Source organism: Ixodes scapularis, unplaced genomic scaffold (assembly GCF_016920785.2).
Source record: "Ixodes scapularis isolate PalLabHiFi unplaced genomic scaffold, ASM1692078v2 PGA_scaffold0__279_contigs__length_252992795, whole genome shotgun sequence".
Taxonomy (NCBI): domain Eukaryota; kingdom Metazoa; phylum Arthropoda; class Arachnida; order Ixodida; family Ixodidae; genus Ixodes; species Ixodes scapularis.
In genome coordinates this window covers 13,262,024-13,274,489 of record NW_024609835.1, presented here as the reverse complement: position 1 = coordinate 13,274,489, position 12,466 = coordinate 13,262,024, and the positions used below count along the sequence as shown (strand labels likewise).

General features: G+C 52.0%; 1 protein-coding gene across 1 annotated transcript; it reads left to right on the top strand.

Annotated features, from left to right (window-relative positions):
• Window positions 1-594: 594 nt before the first annotated feature.
• On the top strand, window positions 595-2,928 carry LOC120846885. The gene has a single exon (XM_040218790.1). It carries the CDS (start codon window positions 595-597, stop codon window positions 2,926-2,928), a length of 2,334 nt encoding a protein of 777 aa, XP_040074724.1.
• The last annotated feature ends 9,538 nt before the right edge of the window (window positions 2,929-12,466 follow it).

Below are 12,466 nucleotides of genomic sequence, written 5' to 3'. Positions count from 1 at the left end.
CGTGACGCAGCCATAGTTGTACTTCACAGGAAGCAGCGGTAGTGCACGAGACTGCTCGTGATCGACACGCGCAAAGTGGCGCTTACCCTCGTGCGGAAAGACCACAGTTCCCGCAATGCATTGCGACAGAGGAGGCGTTGCGAAACTGGCGATGAGGTCGGTCTATTATCCCAAGCCCGGTTCACACATCTGCGTTTCGAGCGACAGAAACGACAAAAACAACACGAACGACATGACACCGGGACGATTATGTTCTTATTCCAGAGCGTGACAGATAATGTTGTGAGCAGGCTCATTACTGGCGCCACCTGCCGACATCTTGTTGTTCACAAAGCCAAGCCTGGCCCAACCAGGGAAACTCTAGACGACGCTCCCGCCATGCGATGTTCCCGCCATAACCGCCGTATGAATTTGCCATCGTTATTAAACTCTTTAAGTAACGTTTAACTCTGCCTCTGTCATCCGTACCCTCACATTTGGCGCAGTCGACATGTCAAGGAGCCTGGATGCCACTCGCCCGCCCGCACCGCCTGCCTAACTCGCCTGAAGAACGAGTCGCATCTTTTGTTTCGCCCGCTCGCCCGCCCGCCCGCCATGCCTCTTGTCAATTGGGCTGAAGCCACGCCAAGCGACCTCGCCGGTTTTACGGCGGAATACCTTCGCGACGAGTTGTCTCGTTGCAAACTTGACGTCGCCGGATCCAAAGAGGAAATCATCCACCGCCTCCTGGACGACATCGCCCGAAGCCCCCCGCCACCGCCATCGACCCTGCCTCTTCCCGACTCGGCGGCCTCCGCAGAAGGCCCGCAAGAGTCATCGCCTCTCCCGACCCTTGACCCGGCGCAGTCCACGCAGCTACTGACAAGCTTGCTGCAGCAGTTCCTGACCGTGTCTCAACGTGCACCAGCCCCTGTGCAGGTGACTACCCTGCCGGACTTGTCCGCGTCGCTTCCAACTTTTAGCGGCGATGGAGGTATTTCGGCCCGCCATTGGATCGAGGAGCTGGAGCGAACACAAGGACTGGCTTCCTGGGAGCCCTCGACACTTCTCGCAGTCGCTCTCGGCAAGCTTCGAGGCCCAGCCGCTAACTGGAAAGCTGTTTCTGGACGCCAGTGCCTAACTTGGGACAGCTTTAAGGCCGCCTTCCAGGCGCAGTTCGGTGATCGCCTTACGCTTCTGCAGTGGCAGCACAAGGTCACCGCTCTGGTGCAGTCGCCTGCAGAGAGCCTCGTCAACTATTCCCTGGCAAAACTAAAACTCATCTCGAAATGCCCCGTTGTGCTGACTGATGCTCAGCGCATAGAGTATGCTGTTCAAGGCATCAATGACGAACATCTAGCGACATCCATCACAGCGCAGTGTCCTGCGACGGTCCCTGCATACATGGACATTGTAACACGACTCGACCAGACTTTAAGCCATTCTCGTCTAAGGTCAAACCGCACGGAGGCTGAAAGTGCAAGGCCACCAGTTGCCAAACCACACGCAACGCCTTCCTCTACTCAATCTTCAAATCGAGCTGAACGTGTGTCTGCCATACCACAGCGCATTTCGTCTCTTTCACAAGAACAGCAGGAGGCACGATACCTTGCCATCACATCAAAACACGGAGCTCCCGCCCATCGCCCCGGCCAAGATTTGAGCAAGGCTGTGTGCTACAACTGCCGGCAGCTGGGTCACCTCTCCGCCAAGTGCACCGCTGCAAGGACCCCACGTAATCAGCAGCCAGCCAGCTTCAAGACCAATGCCCCTGCCATGTCCTGCCTCCAAAACTCTGAGCCACTTGAGGGCTCAATGGTCCAGTGTGCTGTAGTCCAAGCCGATGTCCCAACAATCGGCAAGGTTGACGCTTTCCCTGACAGTGGGTCTAAGTTGACCATACTGTCGCAAGAGCTTATCGGAACCTTGAGCTTGCTACCATGGACAAAGCCACCCATTGCTGTCGTTGGTGGCAGCACAGTTGTACCAACTGGTACTCTGTGCACTCGCATCTCCGTTGGTCCCATCTCTGCCGTCGTGGAGGTGATGGTACTTGCGCGCAACCCCCTGCCTCTGATCCTCGGAGAGGACTGGTTCGAAGCAGCACATGCAGAACTTGTTGTGAGGCCGCCTAATCCAACTGAAATTCGCCACCCCAGCTCAGGTGCCGTCTTGTTGTGCCAGGAGAAGGTGTTGCCGAGGATGTCGAACGCTGTCCTTCTCCACACCCTGACTTCTTCCCCGTTTGCACCGACTATCCCTTCGACAGGTGGTCTCCAACTCGAGCCTCTCCCAGATGACAACCAGCCCTTGTGGCTGGCTCTGGCATGCCATGAAAAGTCGTCCCAGCCAGAGCGTGATTCTCCAAAAACATGTAGCCCGAACAGTTTCGAGAGAAACAAGACAAGTTCTATTCTAAACGAAGCCCAAATTGGCACAGAGCTACAGCCAGAAGAGTCTGCTGCGATTCAAAATGTCCTGCAGCGACACATTGCTCTCTTTGCTACAGACGACAACGACTTGGGACTCTATGAAGGAGCACAGCACGCCATTGACCTCGTTCCAGACGCTGTACCCTACAGTCGGCAACCGTATCGGTATGCTGCTGATGACCGACAGTTTATTGAGCAGCAAACTGATGAGCTCCTGAGGAAAGGCATCATAGTGCCGTCTTCTAGCCCTTGGGCCTTCCCCATTGTCATTGTTTCTCGTGGAAGCAAGAAACGACTGTGTGTAAACTACATCCCACTTAACAAGCAGACAATCAGTGTCGCTCAGCCGCTTCCCCGTGCCGAGGACATTATGGACGACATAGCAGGTTGCTCGCTGTTCGCCTGCCTTGACCTGAGGTTTGCCTACTGGCAAATACGAGTGCGCCCGGAAGACCAGCTCAAGACGTCTTTCATTACGCATCGTGGCACGTTCCAGTGGACAAGAATGCCATTTTGACTCAAAAATGCCCCTGCCACATTTCAAAAAGCCATGCAAGCAGTCTTCGAGCAGCTTCGATCCCGACACCCCAAGTGTGGAGTTCGTGTGTATCTGGACGATGTCCTGCTCTTTGCCACCAATTTTCACGAGTTCATCGACTTGCTCGAAGAAGTCCTCGCACTGCTACAGACAAGTGGATTTAAAGTTTCGCTAACTAAGTGCCGGTTCGCTGTACCATCATTGACGTTCCTAGGCTACGTCCTCTCCAAAGAAGGGAAACGACCCAACCCAGCAAAAGTGGAAGCCATCCTGAAGATACCCACACCGACAACTGCCAAGTCTCTCCTGTCCTGGTTGCAGACTGCAAACTTTTACCGACGGTTTATCCCCGAGTTCTCCAAGGTTTCGGCTCCTCTCCAGACCATCATCAGGACTGGAACCTTTAAGTGGACCCCTGCTTGTGAATCTTCATTTCAAGCTCTCCGCCAAGCGCTTACCTCTGCTCCTGTTCTCGGGCATTTTGATCCTTCAGCGCCGACTACGGTGACCACGGATGCATCAGCTGTGGCACTTGGTGCTGTCCTTTCACAACTCCAGGATGGCAATGAGGTGGTCATTGAGTATGCTAGCAGAGCTTTGTCAGCCACTGAGAAGAACTTGCACAGCAACATTTGGGAATGCTTGGCTGTTCATTGGGCTATCTCCCAGAAGTTCCGGCACTACCTCCTTAACCGGAAGTTTTGCTTACTGACTGATAATTGGTCAGTCGCCTGCCTGACGGCCAACTTCAAGCCGTCGCGTCGCTTCACGGGAATGCCTATGGACCTTGTGGAGTTTGATTTTACTGTGCAACACAAACCAGGCAAACAAAATGTTGTCGCAGACATGCTGTCACGTCTTTCCTGTGCCACTGTGGAGCCCATGGTGACCTTGTGCCAACTTCAGCAAGAAGATGAGGAGTGCCTTGCCCTACATCAGAGACTGCTGACCGACGATGAAGCAAGGCAGGACTTTGTCGTCATCGATGACATCCTGTATCGTCGCACGCATCCAACCGTGCACACAATTGTTGTGCCCCACAAGTTGCGTCAGTCTGTGCTTGAGCTGACTCACGATAACAGCGGCCACATGGATGCAAAGCGCACACTGAAGAAACTGCAGGACCGCTATTGGTGGCCACAAATGACTGCAACAGTGACCCAGTACGTTGACGGATGTCAAACATGCCAGGTCAACAACCGCCCTACCACACGCAACGTTGGGAAAATGGGCTTCATGCCGACAACCGAAGTCCCCTTCAGCACTATTGCACTGGACCACGTTACAATGCCTCTAAGCGATGGTGGCAAGTACATTCTGAACGTTATAGACTTTGCCACGCGTTTCATTGTGCCAGGTGCCGTCTCAACTACTTGCACCAAAGAAGTGATTCAGCACTTGTACACAGTCTTCTACCACTACGGTGTGCCTGATGACTGCCTGTCTGACCATGGCCGTGCCTTTGAGTCCTGCGAATTCACACGATTTTTGGTTCTTCATGGTATTCGACAACACTTCTTGGTAGCTTACCGTGCGGCAAGCAATGGGCTTGTCGAGAGAAGTAACGGAACGCTCGTCTCGGTGCTGAGAAAGATGTGCAACGCAGAGCCATCACGTTGGGAAGAGAAACTAAGCGCCGCAGCCTTCGCTGTGAACACAGCCGTCAATGCAACTTTACAGTTTTCCCCTTTTGAGTTGCTGCACGGATATGTGCCCAAACTGCCCATGGAGAAGTTCCGACGCCTTGGAACCACCACCCTAGAAGCAAGACTTCTAGACCTTTCAGAACGCCGCAGTGAAGCGCAACAGAATTCTGAGCAAGCTCAGCAACGACGGAAACGTCGCTATGACGAGAGCCATCGCCATGTCACCTTTACACCAGGCCAGCATGTATGGCTTCGACGTCAAGAACCAATCACAGATGGCACTACAAAACTTGCTCCAACGTACAAGGGACCTTATCAAATCATCGCACAGAAGACTCCAGTCACCTATGAGATTCGCCGTATAACTAATCCAGCCGACAATTCATCAAGAGACGAGAGAGTTGCGCACTCCAGCCAGCTCAAGGTATTCCGTCCTCCATACGTTGACCCTACCCTCCTTGCCCATCTGCGACCCGCACCGACAGCCTGTGCCGAACCAGACCCTGTGACAACCGGACCAACAGCCAGTGCCGAAGCAGAACCCGTAACAACCGGACCAACGCCTAGTGTCAACACAGAACTTGCAACCCCCGGTCCAAGCTCGAGGACCCAACGAGTGCGACGCCTGCCCAACTACTTGGCAGATTACGACCTTTCTGAATGAAAGCTTCGGGACCAAAGGGCCTTGGTCCTATTAAGAGGGAGTCGGATGTGAGCAGGCTCATTACTGGCGCCACCTGCCGACATCTTGTTGTTCACAAAGCCAAGCCTGGCCCAACCAGGGAAACTCTAGGCGATGCTCCCGCCATGCGATGTTCCCGCCATAACCGCCGTATGAATTTGCCATCGTTATTAAACTCTTTAAGTAACGTTTAACTCTGCCTCTGTCATCCGTACCCTCACAATGTAATGTGCAGCTTTGTCAAGCAATAATGTGTCACGGTTGTCCCGGTGTCATGTCGTTAGTGTCGTTTCTGTCGTTCCTGTAGCTCGGAACGCAGATGTGTGAACCGGCCTTTACGAGCCTACTCTGATGTTACGCATGAACGTCACGGAAAATCGGTCTTCTCGCCTTTTCGAGGTGTCGCCACGAGTAGAAATACTAGCCCGGTATTAAGTGATTTGTACGGCACACAAGCGTCAGTACAGGTTATGACTTTGTCAACATTGCCTGAACCCTATTCTAATTGTAAGATAACATATCGAAGGTGTCTTAACGGGCACAATGTCCGCCCCTATCAAAATCAAAATCGAACTTGGCGGTGTTTTTAAATACAATATTTACCATTGTTTCGCGCATTTAGTTCCCGGAAACTAGCAGCACATTCGGGAAGTTGAAGTTGACCGGTATTTGTTTTTTTTTTTATAGCTCGCGGAAATACTGACAGACGGTTTCTCTAGTCATTTAGTTGCACATTCACAAGAGATAATATAAGTTATTTTGCATAATTATCAAACCCGCGGCCTTTCTGTAACCATCGGTTCGAGGCAGATTCTCTGTCGCTCGGTTAACAAGTGTTCATTCAACGCAGTAGCGCACTTCAACGACCCGCTGATCAATCTAGCCCTCTGCTACACCATTGTAAAAATTCATTACGGGCTTGAATCATCGCGATATGTGTCATATGCCTTCCCACGATGGGAGGCACTCACTTGATCGAATGACGTTTTAGCGAACGCCCACGTTTCACCGAATGACACTTTAGCGAATAGTCAGCCGCCGCGAAGCGGCGTTTTCGGGTGGGCCAAATGGGTTCCCATTTTTGTAATGAGCCGCCGCAGACTGTCGCCGCGAAGCGGCGAAAGCGCAGCGCGGCGGATGGGTTAACGCGCGCCCCCGTTATTCGCTAAAACGTCGATTCGCTCAAATGTCGCTGTTCGCTAAAATGTCATTCGCTCATGTGATATGGACCCGGAGAGCACAGCGTCATGCACGGAGCCCGAGAAGCCCGGGCGATTGGCGCCTCGGAGTCGCGATGAGCCGGCGCGCCGGCACCCCGGCCGTGGCCGTGGGGCAGGCGCCGCGACGTTGCGGCCACCGCACGCCTCCGTCATCGGAGGCGAACGGCACACGGCTAATTCTACGAATCCCAATGAGCCAGTAGATTTATTGGAGTGGAACACGTGACAGCGTCTCACAGGCGTCCATTCTAGATGCCTGTCTCTATACGACGCTCTAATTCGCCCACTGAGTCGTAGCTTCCACAGTTTGCTGTGTGCCCATAGGCGACCAGCAATGCAGCTTGGTACTACACGTTGCGCCATCTAGTGACTGAAAAATAAAACAAATTGGGTAGTCTAGGACGGCCCGGGGGCCCGGGTGGCCCGGGTCGCGAGCACTGCGGGCGGGCGGCGCATTTAGAAACCACGTGGGAACGTGGCATTTTGGATCGGCGTGAGCTTTTTTTTTTTTTTTTCGTAAAAATAAGTCTCAACTTCACGTCTCTATGACCTTTCCGGGTTCCTGTGACATCTCTCCTAAGCCTAGAGTTTCCCCCAAAAATAAACGCCGCTACTGCTGCGTGAAAGACTGCCACAGTCGCGAAGGTTACCCAAGCGTCAGACTTTACCTCTTCCCTTTAAGATCTTGGGAAGCGACACGGCGACAAAGTGGATTACTGGAGTGCGATGCATCAAGTAAGTGAATTGTACATTAATTGTTGAAGTGAACGAAAATAGATATGCAGGCTTGGAAAGTGGTCTGACAGACTCCTTTTGCAAAATAACGTATTTATACAATTTGTTTTACGAGTCTCTGAGACAGCCATTTAGAGAAATACAGTAGAAAAAAATCGGGCCGATTGTTGCTTCGCTTTGACGTCGAGGATCAGGCGATCAGGTCTTCAAGCGAGATGCCCTTCGACCTGTTCCGGCACTCGTAGTTGTAAGCGTGCATTTAGTTGCGACCGCGCGCGCCGTTCGGCACGCGCGGTCGCAACCGAAACCTTTTAAGCATGCAAGTTTTCAAATACTGTAGTGGATTTTCGTAGAACAATTTTTTGTTTGTTTCGGATACCAAATTTAATGCTGAGTCTGGTAACAAATGTGACGGCGTGCAGAAAACAGGATGCACTTTTTTTTTTTTCTAGGAAAAGCTCATGCGAAGCCGTAAATATCCTTCTCCCACGCACACTTTTTTGCCTGTCGCCTTTTTACACCAGGCTTGTGCACTGTTCTCTAGCACGCAGAGTTTGGTTCTAATTGCCCACATTTTATTCTAGCGTCGTGGGGGCGTCGGGAGAAGAGGACGGTCGAGCGAGGCGCGAGCGGGGGCCAGCCGGCGAGGAAAGAGGAAGAGCCTACTGCACGAGGCTGTAGCCGGGCAGGAACGACAGAGCCGTTCTGGCTGGTCCGGCTCATGTCGGTCCCCGGAGCATTCCACCAGTGAACTTCGGATCAGGACCGGCGGAAACGGCGAGCCTACCCTTATCGGCCTCGGCCATGACGGTCCAGGAGTGGTTCCGCAGCGAAACTCTGGCTGTGATAGCCCGGAACAGCTAGCGTGCGCAGTGCGTGGGAAGGACGATCCGCAGGCGTGAACACGGACTGCGACTGCGAGCTATGAACGACAGGTGACATCTAGGGTCGGCGGGTCCGGACTGCCGGCTCTCGAAGACGGGCAACCGGGAAATACAGTAAACCCATTCGCTGCCTTCTCGTTGTGTTGTGTCACTTCCTGGTAGACGAGCGAATCACAGACCGATCGGGCAGCGATTATTATAGAGCGACCCCGCAAGTGCACGAAGACAGTTCAAACTGGTGTCCAAATGACAACTTCAGATTATGCTCTAAACACTTCGACCTATCAAGGCTCCCGATGATCTTAAAAAACCGCATACAATGAACAGGGACATGGCACGCACATGCACACGGGGACTGCTGAAATCGGGGTCGCCGCTGCTCGCCACGGCCCGACGGGCAGACTGGCCGACCCATTAACAGACACCTCCGCTTGTGGCGCTGAATGCAGCACTCTCGTGGCGCCGCCTGGCCATTGCCGGCTGGCTATCATGCACTTGCGCCATCTTGCCCCAAGCGACACTTAAAAGCATGATATCTCACAATTTGAAAGACCTCACTCGAAGCTTCGATCGATCATGACACCGCCTTTGTTGCACTTCCTCAGTGATGACTCATTTGCGAAAGGTACGTTGAGGTGCGCGGAAAAAATAAAATTCCGGGTGCTGATGAGGATCATGCGAGTCATTTAATTGTATTGCAGCCGTGCGAACGTTATAGCTTACGCAATCATAAAATTCTGTGCCCACTGACACCAACTTGACAACAGGAGCCTTCTTGACAACAAGATCCACACGAACCTTTCTATGCCATAGAGAGAGGGGCGCTAACCGTTTGGAGCGCTCCCCCAACTCCGACGTTACCGCGCCGCCTCGAGGCGCCATCAGACCGTTGGCGTCTCGCCGCCTGCCGTGAAGCGAAGAGCGAACGCCGAGGGCAGACGAAAGCGAACCCCCCCCCCCCCCCCCCCCCCTCCCCATACCCCCTCTGCCCTCTACAGCTGGTTGAGACATTGCGGAGGGCGCTGGCAAGAAGGAGCCTGCAGGAACAAGCACCTCCCCCCCTCCCCCTACTCCGCCCTCCACAGGAACCGGCGCGCTTACATGGCGAAGGAGCAGGCGAGCGACACCCAAACCAACCCTGACGGCCTGAACCCCACGCAGTAGTTGCGAAGCGAGCGTCTCTTCGCGCACTAAGACGGCCCGGGAGCTCACTTGACCAACCCAGCCAAGATAATACCAGCGCTCACCGCGACTCATCATGGCCATGGTCCTCAGGCTCACGTCATCACGCAGACTAATGCGATCACCGAATTCATATCCACCCTAAGACTCACGTCTTGATTCAGGCTCATGCTCATGACCCTCGAAACTCACAATCACACTCAAGAGACCTCAAAACTCACACTCATGAGTACTTCACTTAGCGCTCAAGCTCACACTCACACTCAAGAGTTTTAAGAACTCACAATCACACTCACGATCAAACTCACGCTCATGAGTTCGCAGGGCTCACACTCGCACTCACACTCATTAGTTCCCAGAACTCGCGATCACACTCACGATCAGACTCACGCTCATCAGTTCTCAGGACTCGCACTCACACTCACACTCATGAGTTCACGTAACTCACGATCACACTCACACTCACACTCACAATTTTCCGAGACTCGCGGCCTCACTCACGATCACCTCAAATCTGACGGTGAGCGTGAGTGATCGTGAGTGATCGCACTCATGAGTGAGAATGCCGAGGTATGCTTCCAGACACTTAGAATAAGCATCCACAATAATCAAGAAGTTGACGTCATTCATGGTTGCGAAGTCAATGTGGATGCGTTGCCAGATTTCTTGTGGATACGTCCATGGATGTAGAGGTACGACCGGAGCGTCTGCCTGAATAACTTGGCAAACCTTGCAGCCTCGAACACCCTCTTCGATGTCTTTGTCGAGGTTCGGCCACCAAACGAATCCTCGTGCTAACATCGTCATGCGGCACATGCCGGGGCGTTCCTCGTGTAGCAAGGAGAGGACTGTACTTTCAAGTGTTGTCGGTATTATGACACGCAGCCCCCATGTCAGGCAACCTTCCTCTACTAAGAGTTCACTTCTACGAGCATAAAATGGCTGCACCTCTGTCGAATGTTCAGACGTTGGCCACCCTCGCAGTGTGAAGTGCAGTACTCGGCTAAGCAAGTGATCCACTGAGGTGGCTTTGCTTACTTCCATGGCAGTTATGGGTGTGGCATCGAAGAGCGCCAAACACTCTTTCTCTGCGTCTTCCGACAACCCAGGCAAAGGAAGACGTGAGAGCGCGTCTGCTGCTTCGTTGTCCTTGCCACGTCGGTAACAGAGTCGGTAGTTGTAGCCTGACAGAAACAACGCCCACCGTTGCATTCGAGCAGCGGCCAAGGTTGGAGCGGCCTTGTCGTGAGACAGAATTCCCAAGAGAGGCTGGTGGTCTGTGTATATTGTGAAGAATCTTCCATAGAGATAACGGTGAAATCGTTTGAGGCAAAATATGATAGCCAAGGCCTCTCTTTCTCCTTGAGCGTAGTTTTTTTTCGCGGGTGTTAATGCTCGCGACGCAAAGGCAATAGGCCTTTCCGCACCCTCTGACGTCTTGTGGAACAGAACAGCTCCAAGACCGTAGGCTGATGCATCGCAAACAACTAGGGCTGGGCGTCGATTAAAAGTTTTAACCCGATTAATCGCCACCCTTTAATCGATTAATTAATCGATTAATCGGTCTCGTTTATTTCATTGCAAAATATTAAAAAAAGTTTTTTTTTTTTTGCTGAATCTGTGATAAACGGTGCAATGTACAACTTAGATTATGAATTAATCTCGATATGTAGTTAAGAAGAGTATCAGAGACCTTTCGCTAAATATTACTTTTGCCGCGTGAGGCAAAGATGTTCGTTGATATTCTCTAGAAAGAGCGGCTTCCTTTCATTGTTCACAATAATCTCTACTGCGCTAAACAGACACTCGAACTACGTTGAAATGGCCGGGGACATGCGTAACCTCTGTACTTAATCGGATGCTATAAAAATATCGCCCCTGTACAGTTTACCTTGTTCTAAAATTTGACCTAAAGGTCACCCTTCGTACAGGCGTATTCGTCCACGTCTGCGTTATGGAAGTGTTTAATTTTGAGTTTTTTTTGGTTCGTCTAAATTTTACCGATTAACCAGTTAAAAAATTTAATCGCGATTAAAGCATTAATCGATTAATCGGTAGGTTAATCGATCATTTGCCCAGCCCTACAAACAACCCCGATCGGTTTGTCTACGTCATAATATTCCAATGCTGAGCTGTTGACTAGCAGATCTTTTGTCACTTGGAAGGCTTTCTTGCAGCTGCTGTCCCATTTCCAGTGATGTCCTTTCTTCAGGAGCTCGTAGAATGGCGACGCCGTGTCAGCTAGATTGCGCAGAAACTTCCCGTAGAAGGTCAGCATTCCGAGATAAGCCTTAAGTTCCGTCACGTTGGTAGGTTCTGGCGCTTCTGTGATTGCCTTGACCTTGCTTTGTGTGGGCTGTATGCCTTGTGCGGAAATGTGGTGTCCCAAATAGACAACTGAGTATCCTCGTCGCCAATGTTAAATCGCGAACGAGAGAGCCGAGACCAGGTCGTTCCAGATGAAAGGCTCCATTTTTTAATAATCAGTCCGAGCCGATCGCGAGCACTGCGCGAGCTCTGGCAGCGTGGTATGCGCCGAGCTTGCGCCGTCGCCGCCTACTGGCATACCCTCTTTGCCAGTATACAACAGGTTACAGTTGGTTTCTAGTTCAGTTAAAAAAAAACGGTATTGCTCCTGTTTTCGGTTCGGGTTCCGTCCAATACCCTGGCTAAGAGCTACATTCTAATCGCGCATGATTGCAACAGCCACTCTGTCGCGTTTCGCGATGCCATGAAAGACACCTTATCTGTCTACAAGTATTCCGAATGGTTGCTTCACTGAGGGCGCGCCATTTTCCCCCTCTGAGGAGGATAAGCCAGTAAGACAATCAAGCCGTCAATCACCTCCAGTGCAATAATGCTGTTTCAAGAGCCACTTACCATGCGTTAGCGCACTGCGCCATCAGCCCGTAGGCCCTAGATTAAAATCGACAGAGCTCGCAAAATAACCGAGCCTTTTCCATTCCCATTCCTTTCCGGGCAAAAGGGATTTAATTCCATTCCCATTCCATTCCACCCAGCAATGCCTCCGTTTATTTCCCATTCCATTCCGGCGTTGTGAAAGTACTGAATGATTCCTGAATGATTCCAACTCCGGAGTGGCAACTGCGCAACACTGTTTGCCATTTAGAACTGGTCATTTTAGAGCGCAGCTCTTAGAAGCCCGTT

What these genes read in the sequence shown, in the direction of transcription:
- LOC120846885 (XM_040218790.1), top strand. Translation starts at nt 595, where the DNA reads ATGCCTCTTGTCAATTGGGCTGAAGCCACGCCAAGCGACCTCGCCGGT.